Source organism: Pieris brassicae, chromosome 6 (assembly GCF_905147105.1).
Source record: "Pieris brassicae chromosome 6, ilPieBrab1.1, whole genome shotgun sequence".
Lineage (NCBI taxonomy): Eukaryota > Metazoa > Arthropoda > Insecta > Lepidoptera > Pieridae > Pieris > Pieris brassicae.
In genome coordinates, this window is record NC_059670.1 from 1685220 (window position 1) to 1702701 (window position 17482).

At 32.6% G+C, this 17482-nt stretch overlaps 1 protein-coding gene across 1 annotated transcript; it reads right to left on the reverse strand.

Moving 5' to 3' along the window:
- Positions 1–27: 27 nt before the first annotated feature.
- Positions 28–17436, reverse strand: LOC123710967 (aminopeptidase N-like). Its single transcript, XM_045663310.1, has 13 exons — positions 16870–17436; positions 13567–13740; positions 10484–10798; positions 9941–10130; positions 8973–9232; positions 8288–8480; positions 7046–7232; positions 4349–4446; positions 3665–3847; positions 3185–3363; positions 2123–2245; positions 1221–1308; positions 28–816 (listed from the first exon to the last, which is right to left on the reverse strand). The coding sequence occupies exons 1-13, from the start codon at positions 17325–17327 to the stop codon at positions 715–717; spliced, it is 2550 nt and encodes an 849-aa protein (XP_045519266.1). The 5' UTR covers positions 17328–17436; the 3' UTR covers positions 28–714.
- Positions 17437–17482: the final 46 nt, after the last annotated feature.

Genomic DNA, 17482 nt, shown 5'->3' on the forward strand with positions numbered 1-17482 from the left:
TATGTACATATATAGTAAATAAAGTTTAACGAAAATTTACTTTTTTTATTTATAGTAACAAAAAATCTCTGACTAGATTCAAACTGAAATAACGAGATGGAAGCCGGAATGTACTGAAGAAAATTTTAAATTTCAACAAATTATAGTTTAAAGTTTATTAATGAGTTAATTTAGTAATATCTTTGATTAATAATACCTCAAACTCTTCAAAAGATATGTTTTGTATGATGATATATAACTCATGTTCATTTTTGAACTGAATTTGAAGCTTGAAACCATCAAACCATCTTACAGGACACCCAAGAGCCGTCATCGTAGCCCATGGATCATTGATTGCCTTGGAGCCATATCATTGGGTGCGTTGCCGGCCTTTGAGAGAGGACTGGAGTATATTATTTCTTTAAACAATTGTAGGCATATCCCCCAGCCAATATCCCCGGGAGTCTTTTCCACAGTTAGCTAGCAACTGAATGTCTTGAATGTCTTGTAATGCGGACCGTGGAAGACTTCCAGCTATCAAGGTGATGTTACTTGACTAAAATAAGAAATCTAATTTTTTTTGCTTTTTGGGCGGTTTGATGGTATAAGATTAAAAAATAATTGCGCATGGAATTGATAACCTCCTTCAGGTTTTTGCAAGTTAGTAATTTGTACTGTATCGGTTTTGTGCGATACATGAAAATCTTAAAAATATTTATGTTCAAATACAAATTATCATATACTTAGACTAGTAAGGAACGCAAAACTTAATAATACAACGGGAATCAATATTTTCTGTGCGCCACTACAACCTGCTACTTTGATAGTGGTTGGTGCCTGAAAGAACATGTTTATTAATTTATCAACAAGGACACACAAGAAATAAGATACATAACCTAGAATCTGTGTGGCCTCGATAACGGGTGCAGACGCACACAAGCAAAATACTTATTAATTGCACTAAATTGCAATAAATAATCAAACACTATGTGTATAGGTACGCCATCGTTTCTCAAGCGGGGGGTCGCGACCCTTGGGGGGTTGAGTTTATTTTAAAAGGTCTGTTTTACAGTGTCGCAAGACTGTTTTAATTAACTTTTTGGCTTTTTCGTGACACATAAAAATAGTTGTGAAACGATGGTGTAGACTGCATCGCAATCAAAGCCGATCGCAACAAAAGCTGAGTTGTCTTTTAATTATAAGAGTTTTGACTTAAAAATAAAACTGTAGTACAAATTTACCTCCGTTGTTGTGGTAGTTGACATTTTGATAGGCAGTGGTCTCGGATGACCTATAGGTACTCGGTATAGGAACCTGTTCTCTTCACGTCTGGAAATGTGTTCGGAATAAGATAAATAAATAAAAATATTTGGTGTATAACGAAAAACATTTCTCTTCGGTTCTCTTTAGATTTATTCTTTGTATAATTAATCTTTTTATACTTTTAAATATGAGGTGCAAACTAGCTGCTGTGGTCTCTGGCAGAATGACCAGCGCTGTGGAACAGTCTGCTCCTCAGCATAATGCTGAGCCAGGGCCAATTACAACCACAGCACACACGCTTTTCTGTGTATGTGTTTTGTTAGTAATAAATGTTATGTCTATGTGTTCGAAATACATAATTTCAATTTAATAATTTATGATCCAAAATTTTTTTCTCGGCCGATCGTCACATTTATTAGTTAAGTCATTGTTGAGATTTACTCGGGTTACGTAAGACACATTTTTATTTTTATTAAATTGATAAAAGTTACGTTAGTATAAATAGTGATTTATAATTTTATAGTGTGTGTTTAGTGCGTTTTTGAAAACTATAGTCAGGCAAGGTATTAGTATCAGTCCCAAACTTAGAGTATAGATCTGGAGAAATAGCATTTCTCCAAATCCTTACGGATAATAATATTGTGTGCCTTTCTTCCTGGTAAGAAGATATTGTAACGAGGTATGTACTCAGGACTTATTTTTCTAGTATAAGATTGTGTATCGACGGCCACCGAACCGTTCTTTGTGGTACACTATGTATGTGTCTATGCCTATGATATTTTTTTAATCCACGAACGAGTTTCGAAGGCACGACGTGTCTAGAACTATATGCTTCACCATTACGAGACAAATGCTATCAGATGTGTTAATTTATACTTACAATGAATGTTCAGCTCTAGCTTTGTCCTCATTCTCAAAATCGTTGAAATTCTCTGCAGCTAAATGACCATTGACATCACTCAATACTACATAATAACATGCCGTTCGGAAGTCAGGATCCAATCTGAAGGAATTACAATTAATTATACATAATGGTTGGTTTAAATTGAGTCTTATCGTTGTATATATATATATATATCTTAATCAATCAATCATAATCCTGTTTGTCAATAAGTTTACAGGAATATTAAAGATAAGATTTCAGATGCATTCAGATAGCATACAAGTAAACAAACTTCGCAATTATTTGACTACCTTATACACAATGAAATTAAAAAAAAGTATAAGGTTATCTATTCATGTTAACCAACAGTTCAATGGTCTGGTTTATGATATAAAGAGTTTTAGGTGACCATTAAATGTCCAATATCCAGTTATTGACTTTTCACGCACGCAGAATAAACCACAATATTGTTACTTAAGAAATGATGATAAGCGAATTAAAGTGCTAAACTGATGTAAGACACTAGTAATTTTTCTGTGAAGTTGTCTTTATTATCCAAATTCTATCAAGAACAGAGTGTCACTCATGTTTGTAAGTTATCTGTTACATTCAAATACTTAAGAAATTTAATCACTTAAGAAAAACAGTATTCGAATTTACGATGATGTAAATTAAGGGACCACAAGACTTTTCAAAACAATACGCCCTGTGATTAAAAATTACCAGCTTTACCTTCTGTACATGGTATTCCCTACGCTAAGGTTCTATTATAGGATAAATATGCCTACCTCCAGTCATAAGCATATAGGGTTTTACATATAAAAGACTATAATTCGATAATCTATGATAATCTCTGATAGCTTAATTGCCTTAATAAAATACTAGGCGCTATTTATCACCCTTTGCGCTGTCTTATGTCAACAATGTATTGGATTTGGCATACGGGAGTCATAGCTTAGCTTAAGCCTAAATCTTGAATTTTAATGTTACTATTACACTCAAAAATCAGGGGTTCACAGGTTGATCTATGCATATGAAAATAATTAACTAATTACTAACCGTAATCTTCCTTCCTTGTAGTCCCCATAGATCCTCCACATATCACTAATACAGGGTTGGTGTTTGATAGAGCAAGCGAACTCTATTATGTTGCTCCTAAAAAGCCTTATTTCCGGCCTTCGTTCGATATCGTCCATAAGTCGTTTATATATTGTTGATACTTTTTGGCGCATAAAAGCCTAAAAATATTTTTTATTATGTACATATTTGGAATTTATTAATTGTTGCAATTTTTTATAAACCTTTACTATCTACTACTAGAAAGTAATCAATGTTTAATCTATAATTAACGTTATTTATAAAATTTTATAAAATCCTAATTGATACGATAAAAGATTGAACTACTTTTCTTCTTTGAGTAAATGTATCCTGACGTTAGAAAACTTAACTGTAATAAACCTACATAATTAAAGTACATACGGAGATGACTCTAAATTTCAATTTGGAATTTTACGCTTCTTAATCAATATTTATTTTTACCTGCCACTCCTCATAGTTAATCTTGGTCATTTGAGCGCCATCTGTTTTTAGCAGTTCAAACCCGCTGATAACTGAGTCCCATACTACACTACTTAGTTCCATGTTTAGAAACTCCAATACATCAAGCGCTATATCTTCACTGACATCACCAGCTGCGTACAGCGCGAATATATCGTTGACAATCTGAAGATTTTTTAAATAGTACACATAAAAATAAGGATAAGTATAGTATAATATTTGCCTATAAATAAATTAATAGTTATGTTAGAAATACAAACTCAAATGAAATAATGTAATATAGACGTCATCATCATTTAGCAGTAATCATCTAACAAGAAATTATCCTCTTATAAGTCATAAACATCTAATGACGGTTCCTATTAAATAAATTATTTCAAGACAATTCATTGATCGATACAATAACGATCATTCAAAAGATAATCAGGCGTTAGGCGTTTATCAAAGAAGTCGTAGGTTAGACCATGACCCCACGCACTAATCGACTTTGTATATTTAACATTTACTCGTAAGGTGAAGGAAAGAATGACCAAGAAACAGATAACAATATCCAGATATTGTTTATTGGCTCCAGGGCCAAGGCCAAGTTGTAGATACACCCAGTTTTTTTATTAAATTTTTATGAAACATAATTAAATATTAAAAAAAATATATCTTAATACTAACTTGTGCTCTGTTCAATTCATCAATTGCATGTCTATTTTCCTTCAGTGTTTTGGAAATGAGTTTCCAAGTCGTGTCATCGTAATTTACCCTATAGTAACCTGAAAAGAAACCAATATTTGTATATTAATAATTTTATTATTATCCTAGTATTGACGTTTACTAACATAACTTTTACACATTTAAATAAAACACTTTTTACCGGATTGAAGCTATGTATTATTATAAACTTATAATTATTTTACATAATTATAAAAAAAATCCGTACGTTTCGCGTGCTTTACAGCGTGTGTGGTCACGGTGACTGAAGACAAAAAGCATCACAGCTGTAGAGAAAGTTGTATTATCTGTATTTATTTCCCCGAAGTTGATATCGATTATAAATTTAAAAATATGTAAAATAATTATAAGTTAATAATAATAAATAGATTCAATACGGTAAAAAAGTGTTTTCTTTATTATTATCCTGTTATTATGATTCCTTAAAAAGTAGCTTTCCAGAAAAAAATGATTTCGGGGAAGACAATAAAAATTAACAATTTTAATGTAACTTATTTTTAAAATCAAAACAATTGTTTTTACATAACACCCTAATGTACTAGACTTAACTAGAAGTTACTACCAATTTTAAAATTAATCTCCAAAATTTTTTATTGTCAATTTACTTTGTATTATTGACAAATTTATACAAAAGTCTTAAATTTATATGTATACAATGTTTTTAAAATGTTGTATTCAAAAAAGGATTTAATTAATACATAGCATAAGTTATTAAGCACATAAATGAAACACACACACCAAGTAGTGGAGTCTGAATAAACCTTGCACTTGTAATAAAACGTATTAGGAGTTCGCATTAAGAAAACTTTTATTGCTGCGTAGTTGTATTTAATCTAAGATCTAGCTACACATTTATATACTATTAATAATGTATTAAGTATATAAGTATCAATTTCTCATTAGCATCACTTCTAGAGTATGTCAAGAGAAAAACAGACTTTTCGTGGTATCCAGGGTGCAAGGACACGGCCTCCTGTGGAAATGAGTTAGTGACTCGCTCATTCAGGGTCCGGCTGCAGAGAATGGCTTTATGAAGCGAAAGCTGTGCCTGTAATTGGGACTGCCCCTTATAGTGTGACTTTTAGATGTATAAAGTAAAGTGTATGTATGTATATAATGAAAATATTTAAAATCTAATACAATATATACGACAAATACTCCCTGTATTTGAGCTTTCGATTGAACATTTGAGCATTTACTCCAAATGGACGACTCTAAGTATACGTATCCGTCATTATTAAGCAATATACAAAATTGCATTGTGTTTACAAATAAGACAATAGCTTAAACGAAATTAATTACTATATACATAAATTATGCTGATTATGATAGTAACCAACCATACCGAACCAAACCAAAATGTCTATCTCTACTATAATAATAAAACGACTTCCAAATACAGTCTTTGATATATTTTATATCAAGATAAATTTTGTACTCTAGACTAAGCAATACACTAATGGCGTGGGATAGACCAGAAATAAACAGTTGATAGTATCGTAGTTAGCCAAGGACTACAAGACCAATGTCAGTAGGGCTTGTTGTTATATACTATATTTTTTAATGAGAACCGGTTTAGGCTTCTCTAAGAACTAATTATTTGTGGTTCGAGTATTTTCTCGCATTTATATCTATGAGTATAGTAGTTGGGCAACTGCAAGATTCGGACGTAAGGTTATTCAAAAACCATTGATTAGTGTTAAGATTTCGGTCACCAATCTCACGGACCTAATAAGCAATAAATTTGACGTCGGAAAAGTATCCATCGGGCTATTCTTGGACCTGGCAAAAGCGTTAGACACGGTGTCGCAACAGAAGTTGGACAATAACAATCTATCACGGAATGACACACCACAAATTACACTTTTAAAGTATTTAGTAATAATAGAGAGGGACACTTTAACTTATACAATAAAATTTTATAAAAGTCATCAAACCCTAAATGGTATAGAATTCCAAGATGTCGTTATGCCATCGCGTTTCTTCCTATGCACAACGCCATCTATCGCCATAAACAGTTAATTAGATTATAAATTTACACAGAAGTCGTTTTATGTTTTTCCTACTAAAAGTATATGCGCGAACTTTTCATGTGTAAAATTATCATAATCGCAGTTTATCAAAGTTGCTAATGCAGTTTTGCATGGTACGGACTAGTTCGATTATTCACTTGGTATTTTAAACGTTAATGTGTTGGTTAAAACATACAGTTTGTCCGAAATCCAATAAACTTGCATTCAAAACAATAAAAAAAAATCAGTGGCGCTACAACCTTTTTTAGGTCTGGGCCTCAGATACTGTATCTGTTTCATGATCAATTGTTAATCAAATAAGCAAGGCAATGGTCTAAGACAAGCCGGTTTCCTCACGATGTTTTCCTTCACCGTTCGAGCTGATGTTAAGTGCGCACATAGAAAGAAAATCCATTGGTATTAATATTGGTATTGGCATCGAACCTTCGACCTCAGGGATGAGAGTCGAATGCTGATGCCACTACGCCAACACTGCTCAATTTTGAATCAAGGTGTATTGATTCAAAAACAATACACCTTGATAACCTGACTTTAACTAGAAGAAAGGTTACAATACAACGTGTAGATTTAGTGCACGTAAAAACAAAAGAAAACTACAAATACGTACCCGCCGAATTCCTGTTAAGAATAATCCAACCTCCATTCAAGTTTTCTCCAAATGTGTAAGTCTGACTGCCGATAGTGAAGCGTGGTTGGTGACAGTTGAAGCAGTTCTCATTGTTTTGTACGATATACGAAATCGGTATTAGATAGTTTGATTCCAAGCGGTTCAAGTCATTAAAACTGAATTGTCTCTGAAAGTTATTTGAAAAATGAAAATTATTGTTTCTCATGGAAACAACTCTAATGAACTATAGAGGAATATAAAACCGTAAAAATTTTACTATAATTATTTCAACTACATTTCTCACTAATTTCCGTATAAATTCACCCGCTAGAGTACTGTACAGAGTGTATCCCTTGTATCTGCTTCTGTACCCAACCGTATTTCTTCTGGGAATGGTGGGTTATTAGGGTGACCAGTTACGCCTTAGAAGAGAGCTTGTTTTGTCAGCGTATTTATTTTATATAATTACAGGTTGGGTTCATAATCTGGATATAAAAGAGAGACTGGGTCTAACAAGTAAAAACCTGAGACGGAAGTCTCAACTCTTTGATGTACGGCGTGCGCACTGCAACTTGGTTAGGTTAGTAACCAATTATATAATAAATAGATTTTCTATCTAGACCTATTTGTTTGTACACTGGCAGAATTCGCAAGAGTTGCTTGCTATATTATTAGTTATAACATCTAGATATTTACGAGCAAATGTAAAATAGTTCGTCTAGTGTGAAATTTTCTGTGAGATATAATATTGTGATACTAGAACAGCTTCTAGTATCACATGTCGCGTTGCTTATGGCATTTTTTTAATAATGAACCACTATACTATTGTATCCTGTTTTAAATTTAAAGAAGTTATAAGCAAAATTTTCTTCAAATTGTGGTTTACTTTTTATTAAACGTTCTTAATTATTTTACCAATATTTACTTTCTATTTTACGCTTTGCACTACTTTCCATACTATACGAACTATTTTGCATCGGGGCTCGTCTATATATTTTTTTTATTGTAGGATAATCGGTGTAAGTTTTAATTATTGTAACATTCTATTGCATTAGTAGTAACTCTTAAGGGATGTGGAAATAAATTAACAAATAAATATTTCAACCGTAAGGTAACTTAAGTCATGTTAAGAATAAGTCAACTTCTTTTGTAACGGATATTAACTGGATTAAATTACATCTATAGTCTTTCCTAACCACCTGTAACTATGTAAAACAAATACAAACTATTAAAAATACCTACTTGTTTTAACTGAATTGCATTTGGAGTCCTATCTCTGAGTACATTGACATAAACAACTGGATATCCGGATTGGTAAAACCAGGAACTGAGCACTCGGGACGCTGTTGTTCCATTGAAGAACTGATGCATACACTCAACGGTATCTTGGTCTAAGCTTATCATGAAGTCGGCGATTGAGATGAAGCGACCTCTCCTGCAAAGGTCAAAATAATATTTTATAGGTTTTGTTTATTAATTTTTATTTTTCCATGTCTCTTATTCAGTACCTATACCAATGATACCTAGGATATTACTGCGTATATTTTTATACCTATTTATAAAGTAATAAAGTAATTCAGGGCAATCCAAGATTATGATTGCCGTTGTCTCGAACCCTAACATTTAGAAACGGGGCTTGGCGCGTCGTCAAATATGACGTACGGGAGTCTTAGTTCTCGTTTCAGAATCTCACCTTTAGATCACAGAGTTGTGATTGACTCCCGTATTAGAGTATGACAAATATGCATAATTGTTATAGCGCGTACAGTACGGACTCCACCGTCTCCGCTTTGGTGGAAGCACATGTTTGAAAATTATCGTTACGAGTGTAGCGGAGTCCGTAATGGGTCCATTCCGCTCGCTGTCGGGCATTAGTCTGAAAGCCTTTATAGAGTTTTTGAAAAAAGTCATACACATAAGATCTTACCGTAAATTGATATATTTGATTAAAGCTTGATGGAATTTTTCAGAGCCCAACCAGTTTTCCACCATCCACAGTATTGATGCAGTCTTCATTGTCACCAATTCCTTATATCTGTTGGGAATTTCTACGGCTAAGGTTCTATTAAATGACATAAGCGCTGGAGTCGAGTGGTGCCAGTCTACGGCCATCGCTCTTTGCTTCATCTGCTGACCGTACATCGATAGTGGAATACGATTTATTGGTTTCATTCCTCCATGATTATACTGTAAGTAAAAAACATATTATGCAAAAGATTGAAATGATCGTAGGCATCTTAAAATTTTCACTGTCACCAAAAACATTGATGCCCAGTTAGTATTATCCTGCAAGCTTGGAACTGATTATGAATTTTTGAAATTCAAAGCCTCTGTTTGCATTAGCCATATTAATACCTATTTTATTTATTTATTTTTATTTGCATTGCAATATAAAAAAAATAACATAATTAAATGAAAAGGAAACTGGCGGCCTTATCGCTTTCGAGCGATCTCTTTTAGGCAACCACTGTCAGAAAAATGTGTATAAATTAGATAAGGTAGGCAAGCAGTGCTTTGGCTGAGATGTATGTGTATTTTAATACATATTTCATATACGTTAGTTATCAAGACAAAACTAAACAGGAACAAAAAACAAACTAAACTAAAAACATCCTTTACAGTGCACAATCACGATAATTTAAGATCAGTCTCACGTCAGTTAGTAGTTAGTACGAAAGTTAGGTTAGTTTTTAGGTTAGGTTAGGTTAGTTAGTTAGGGATATGATGTAGAAAGGTATAGAAGAGATTTAAAGGAAGATAGAGAAGGAGCTCAGCGAATAGGGACATGAAGTGAATTCCATAGCCTAACTGCAGGGACCATAAAGGATTCGCCAAGAAAGGAGGAGTTATGCGGAGATTTCAAGGATACAGTTTTCCAAATTGATATGTTATTACCTGCGTCAGGAAGTAATAAGCGAAATAAGTAGTGACGCCTTCCTTGAACCATTCTTCAATCCACCTAGTCCTTTTTACTTCTCCAGGATTTCCCAACCATATTCTGCTCAATTGCTGGGATAATTCAAACATCATTGCCTCCATTTGTTTCACGCTTGTGTATTCGTTTATATATGCTAATTTTGTTTCACTGTAAAAATATGTAATTAATAAAACCTAGTAACTGTAAGCCTAGACTAAATAGGTGATTTTCGGTAATGAGGTTGTAATTTCAATACTTGTAATAAACCAAATATATAAGAGATAAATGAAAATGAAAATTAATATATTTTATTATACTTTAAATTAATAATATAATACATCATATCTATAATCTATTTAAGAAATAACACGCGCTTTGCAAAACATTTATATAGATTTTTTTGTATCTACTTATTTATTACATAACGCCACCCTCATAACTTACAACAAATTATTTACCCGTGTAGTATTGGATATGATACAATACCTGAGAGTAAATATAACTTTACCGAGGTTACTCACCTATTAGTCAAAAGATTCCAGCTTCCAATCTCATATCCATTAAGATTCTTAGGTACCGCCACGATATTTATCGGTCCACTCACGAGCGGCCTCTTAATCATTGAGTATTTGTGGATCATATGTATAAGATTTTCTCCAAATTGCAATATAAATGAGAAGAATGGTAATTGAGACGATCTAGACCAGAAGATCAAGGTATCTTCGCCAATTTTGACCTCACGATTGCTGAATTGTGAGTGATGGAAGCCCACTTGATGAACGCCGATTTGCGGTGATGGAATGTATTCGATGATACCATAGCTGTCGTCTTTGAAGCTAAAATACAATATCTTTCGTTTATGAGTGAAGTGTTAGGGGAGTAATTATTCATCTCAGCCAATTACTTTCCGTTAGGAAGCTGTATGTCCTGAGTCTAATTTTAAAATCACACAGAGCGCTACCATTTGATAGTAGGCTGTTCTTAAAAAGAAATAGGGATGTTGTCGTCGGTCAGACCGTTAGGACTGACTTTGCGAGACGCAATATGCAAGCAGACTACATCTATAATAAAATAAATAGGCTGCTTAACATCTACCCGCTTACCGTCTACAATCTAAAAATACGACTAAAGGACTGGCTCATGAACATACCCTACGCAGAGTTGGAGTTTCTTCTGAGGCCTAGTATGTAGTACAGACTTTATTCATTCACTCACTGACTCACTCACTCACACATTTGCACTCACACACTCACTTATGCACTCCAGTGTGTTGATAACAGTTAAAAATCAATAACAAAAAAAGAAAAAAAAGTTAATAGAAGATGTAACTAAATTATATATAAATTAAATATTTTAAGGAATGTATAACTAAGTTTGTTATGAAAGAGCTGGAAACCCTGACACAGGTATATTTTTTACTTAAAAGGGTTCCCAAATCTTACACATTTTAATGAAATTGAACTTAAAATTAATAAACATATTTTATTTATTATTTATTATAATTATTGCTTGTGAAAGCATTTCGCTAACTGTAATAGTGCAAATTGTCGAATGCTGATTGTGGTATAATAATACGTTTATTTGATTGAAAATAATATATATTATTATTTTTGTAGCTTTCTATTTACATTAGTTTGGCATTCTTTAAAATGCTAACGTTAAATTTTAAAAACGTGTAAATAATATTATATGAAAACCTAACTTCACGCATGGCGTTTGTCTATAAAATGCGTGTCATTTTTAGTGGGTGCGGTGCCGGCCTTTGCGGGAGGAGTACACGCTAACTTTGAGTAAATGGAGATCGAATCTCTCAGGGAAGACCCCCCTGGGATATCGACCACCACCACCACCGAGAGAAGATTATAAAATTAAATCAATTCTTTTAGATACCTACGTATATGAGACTAGTTTTGAAACCACTTATAGGTTAAAGTATGTCCATTTTTTATAATACCTAAACAAATATGTTTGTTCTGCAAAGCAAAGTAAGTATGTATTTCTGTATGAATTTTACTTAAAACAATTTTTGAAAGGTGTGTAGATTACAGATAAGTTGGTTATCTTAAAAAATCCTCTAGATAAGATGCTTATCGACGTTTTTTAACCAATTTATTTATAAATTTATGTTTGTAAATTGCTGTGTGTAATTGAGTAAATAGCTTACACGTTTTTATTAAATTTTGTTAATAAAAGCTTCGTTTTTTGTAAAAAAATATTAATTAATCATAAAATATCTGTAAACCTATTTATAAATTACCCATGTCGTGACTTAGTGCCATCAAGGCGAAACGGGCAGCAGATAATTTAGATACGCTGTCTTACCATTATTGGACGTCGGCAAATGTTTTTCTGTAATTTCTCAAGATTCTTTAAGTCATTGGCAACGCATCTTATCGGAAGTTACCCACTTTCTGTATATCACTTATTATATTATTAAAAAGTAGATTTCTATAGAAAAATAAATGCTGCATGTAACTATAACGCTATGCAAAATTGGGTGAATTTTCAAAGTCACAATTCTTTTAAGAAACCTTCAAGAATAAGACCTACTACTACCCTCAATGAATGCAATTTTGGAGGTCTTAAATAGTTTATTATGTAAAAAATTTGGTTTATGACAACGAAGTATCTTTCCTACGTAGTATGAGTGTAAATACAAGACTTAAGTATGAAAGAAAAACTTTATTATTTACAATTACAGGATATTTATTTAAAATAAACTGCATTAGCCATTAGCCCACACAAAGATTCCCTGTGATGCGGCAGTTACTCACTTCCATTTTGACATGTTAACTGCACTTGACAATAATTTTTACATAAAACAATTTATTATTAAACTTTTTTGCACAATAAGAATATTTTCTGTATCCGCAAATGTCAGATCGTAATGTGAGTTTTGAAATGAATTAATAAAGACATAATTATATTAATATACATTATTATTTCAGGTACGTGAATATTACACGTCCAAACATAACATTCTTTGTGACATAGTGGTTAAAACCTCGTGGTAGGCATAGGATACTGATAACTGTGCATCTTAAGAGCAATGTATTGGTTTGTGTTATGACACTTTACTTTCCAAGAGTTAAGCACCATCACGCGTTTTAATAAAAAGGAAGTCGCAACTCTACAAAGCTCCGGACCAGACCAAAAATGGTTACTATGAATAGAAACTGTGTCGATTGTAACTTGTATGGTGTGACCAGTTCCGTATCGAGCGTCAATAATACGAGATAATGTTATACATCAGTGGTCTCTATTTATAGGCATGGCATTTAACGTGGTTAAGAAGAAATAAGTTTTTAGTTACAAGACTAATGTCGTTAGTTTTATTGGAACGAAAGCTTGAATGTAATAACGTATTAATTCCTATTGCAATTCGAATCACTAACTAAAGGTAACTCAATTTCCGTTAACGTAATATTAAGTTCTATGCTCAGACTTCTACTATACGTACGAAAATCAATTTTAGTATGAAAAATAGTTGCTTTTGTAGGATTTGAATATTTTTTATAGATATTTTTTTTTTTGTAAATTGGTTTTTTTTGTATAAAACATTTTGACGATGTTATGTTATTTGCTGGAAATTATTGTTACTTACTTCTGTCTGTTTAACTCGTTTGCAATGACTAACGTTGTATTACTGAACTGTATGCCCGGCCGTGGCGGTGCAACATACACCCTAAACTTGAATACAGCTTCAAATTCTGGATTGTTGAAGCATGGGAAGAAATATTTAGCTTTGCTTGGAGATAATCGGGTAGTGTAGAGATATCTGTAACAATGAGAATATATCAATGTTAAATGTGAAAAATTACATATTCATAATCAGACGGAAGTAACTTTAGCACTTAAGTTTACTTTGCAAACTATTGCAAATTATAATTAGTATAACCAACGCCACATTTACATTAATTATCAGGTATCACTTCCTTATAGTTTTCAGTCGCTGCTCGCGAAATTTATAATAATTATTTTATAACAGGTATAAACTTAACATTCGTAAATCCTTTCTGTAATTAAGGCTAATTAATAAAAGCAAGATAAGAGACATAAAATAAATAATATGTTAGATTTTGATAATTCCAATTGATAGAACTGTAATATTTAATTATGTGGGCCGGCCGTTCCGAAGGGAACCATGTAACATTGGAAAGCAAGCTCTCGACTGGAATTATCAAGGCTAAACAAAACGTTATGTTTTTTGTCCAAATCAGCTCCGTCCACGAAGCGTCAAAACAGAGGTGACAAAAGCTAGAATTATCAGAAGTTAGTTTGTCCAAGAACGATCAGGCAGGTGTTCTCGCAGGTCTGCCCCAGTCAGGGGACATAGAACCTTAAGTAAATTAAAAAAAAGAAAACTTCTCATTTGTGAGTACCTCGTTTTAGTATATATAACTAGTAACGAATCAGCGGACGATAAAAACATAGTTATTATAATTATACACCTATTGCGATTATGTATAGTGATAATAAATATATCAGTGCGTAGGTCGATGCTGTGATTTATATATTAAGACAAAATCGACAGCACAAACTGTCATGGGTAATTAAACATGACCCTGACATAAAAATGGTTTCCTGATGATGCTCTTATGATTGCATTTAGCTTGTATTACGTATACAGTCGTCGTAACGTTGTGGGACGGAGTACAACATTTTTACCATTTTAATAATTTATAGTTGTAGTGTAGTATTGTCTTTTGTTAAAATAGCTTTTACACATTAAGAAAAACAATTATTGAACGAATTAAGCTATGTATTATTATTAAAAACTTATAATTATTTACATAATTCTAAATTTTACAGTTCGCGTGCTTTTCAGCGTGCATGGTCAATTTGGTCGTGGAAAATTTAGAATTATGTAAATAATTATAAGTTTATAGCTTAATCCGTTGAAAAAGTGTTTTTCTTAATATTTGTAGTATACAAAAAAATTTCCTTATAATTCCATAACTGATAAGAAAAGGGCTATACGTGCAATCCATAATGCAATAAAAATTTAAAATACTAAACTTTCAAAAATAAAAAAAATATTATGTATGGTTACAAAAATAATGATAAGTTTACTAGAATACAACATATGCACAATGTTAATAATCGGAACGAACGCAGGCTGTAATTTCCTTGTACTAGACTATCTAAAGTTAGTAATTATTTTTTGGGAAAAGGGATACTCTACTTTAATAAAATCCTAGAGGCTCTTTTATCTCTGCCTTTTAATAAATTTAAGAAATGTATTAAAGAAAAGCTGTGTAAAAAGGCTTACTACAAAGTTAACGATTATCTAGTTGATAAAAGGGCCTGGGACTAGTGCTAGACAGGCTACTTCTAATTAATTTGCGATATTTGTTTTTAAAATAAGTGTTGTTTGATGATTCGCTTTAAAAGAGTACCGAGAATTTTTTCCGCCGCCATCTTTTTCTCACGGCCTACATCCTCAGTCTTCTTTGCCGATGAGTAGGGATATCTACCTATTCAAATGTAATGTTCCATAATAAACATATTTTATTTTTATTTTTTATGTAACGTCAGAATCAGTCGTTGTCTTTTATTGTATTAAGTATGTAATTTATTTTTGTTGTAAGAATTTTGATGATAGTATTTATTTCCTTAATTGGCAACGCAAGTGTTGAGTTAGATTTGTCCACAAGCGTCAGTTCTCACTTAAGCTAACAAACAGTTTAGGAGTTTTACTAAAACTATCTTGACTCCGTGGTCTTGTACGGAGTCTAGCCATAAATCTGTACTCAGTGCATGTGGGAAGAAGGTCACCCGTTCCGCCAACATATAAACAAACAATTTTCTTATAATACGCGCTTTCAAGGTGTTTTATGTTTTATTTCTGTTTATTATTTAATCGCCTACGCGTAGTATTTGCATATCGCTAGTCCCTGAATTAAATTTTCGTGGAAAACAATGTTTTGGTGTAATCCCAGAAATCTTTTCTTTTTAAACGACTTGCGTCTTGGTTAAGATGAATACTGACACATGTTCTTTTTTAAGTGAAACATTTTTATCGGCATTGTACAAAAAATACCGTCACATTATTCCGTTGCGCGTCACATTATACCGTTACGCGTCACATTTTTATTGTCCCTGCCATGGTTGATTCGAAGCCATTAATAACAAAAATATATAATAACGATAACAATGATAGTCATAATTCTATTACAATTGATGAAATTCTATAATAATCTAATAGTAATAAGGTAAAATGAAATAACTTTATTAATTTTGTTTTCATGCATATGATAATAAAGTTAAACAAAACTTTTTCTTATTTAACTTTATGTAACCAATTTCTGTAAAGTTGCATATAGTAGATATTTTTTTGGAAAATAAGTTCTTAAAGAAGTTTCATTTTTTACGTGTGTACACTAGTACACGCACACATTATTTTTGAGTCCTATCCGCGTCCTCACGATATTTGCCTTCACCTTACCTTTATTGAGCACGTGTTCAATTTGTGCACAGTCTGTTTGTTTGGCTGTCTTAACCATCCTAAAAACCTGACGGCTTGCAAATTATGTGTGGATCGGACGCCTCCCCTGATACTGTGAAACTTCGGCAAGTTCTGTATAATAGCTTTATTTAAAACTAGTGTTTTGTTAATAAGTGTAAGAATCGTAAGCTAATAAACTATATAGTTCATACTTCATCATACTTAAATGATCCTAATTCTTGGGATTGATATACTCCAGTTTAACAATTTGTATGACTTCAAAACTTGGCGATTGAAAAAGTGGCGAAAAGTTTTTTCCAGTTCTTCTTGCCCGCTCTATACCCTCGACTTGCTAACTGGTAAAACATGTAAATTTAGAATCGTTTCTGTTGATGTTCATAAGTATACTTGTTTACCTATATGAATAAAGTAAGTTTGAGTTTAATAGTTGATACTTACGCTTGCTTCCCGTCGTCTCCTTTATAAGGAACAATAAACACACCTTCGCTATCCAAATGAACGTATTTCACAAAAGACACTCTTATTACATACTGAGTTCTACTTGCACTGTATTGTTTCATCGGTTCCCTCAAATAAATAAACAATTTACCCCTTTTATTATCAAACTCGTATGGTCTGTGTTGATTAACAATGTCCGTTATACCATCCAGAACTTTTATCGAACCACTCTTTATCTCTAATTCCTTTGCGTCCAACTCAATAATATTCACATTTGGCGCGTTTGCTATTACCGTTATTAATAAATCACAATCAAAGTATGATGTTCCGTCTTTGAATATATGCGGTATTATCGTAAGCTCGTATTGCGCGGGATAAATTGTGTAATTCAAACATTCTTCTTCCAAAACGTACGCTTTGGTAGTAGACATGAACAACAAAATTGTTAAGAACAACATTTTCAATACACTTTCATATATGCTGTGTAACTAATATTTTTTTTATGATTTAAAATACAGACAAGGAATTCGCGACGAAAGGAAATACACGTCCGCTCTTAGCGAACGTTCGAATTGTTTATGTTGCGTCTATGGCGGTTGCATATTATTTTGGC

Excerpts from the sequence above, each read along its gene's own strand:
- LOC123710967 (XM_045663310.1), bottom strand. The coding sequence starts at position 17,327 with ATGTTGTTCTTAACAATTTTGTTGTTCATGTCTACTACCAAAGCGTAC. Across the intron at positions 13,741-16,869 it reads GGAGACGACGGGAAGCAAGC|ATATCTCTACACTACCCGAT; the intron begins GTAAGTATCAAC and ends TCATTGTTACAG. Across the intron at positions 3,848-4,348 it reads ATGAATTGAACAGAGCACAA|ATTGTCAACGATATATTCGC; the intron begins GTTAGTATTAAG and ends AAAAATCTTCAG.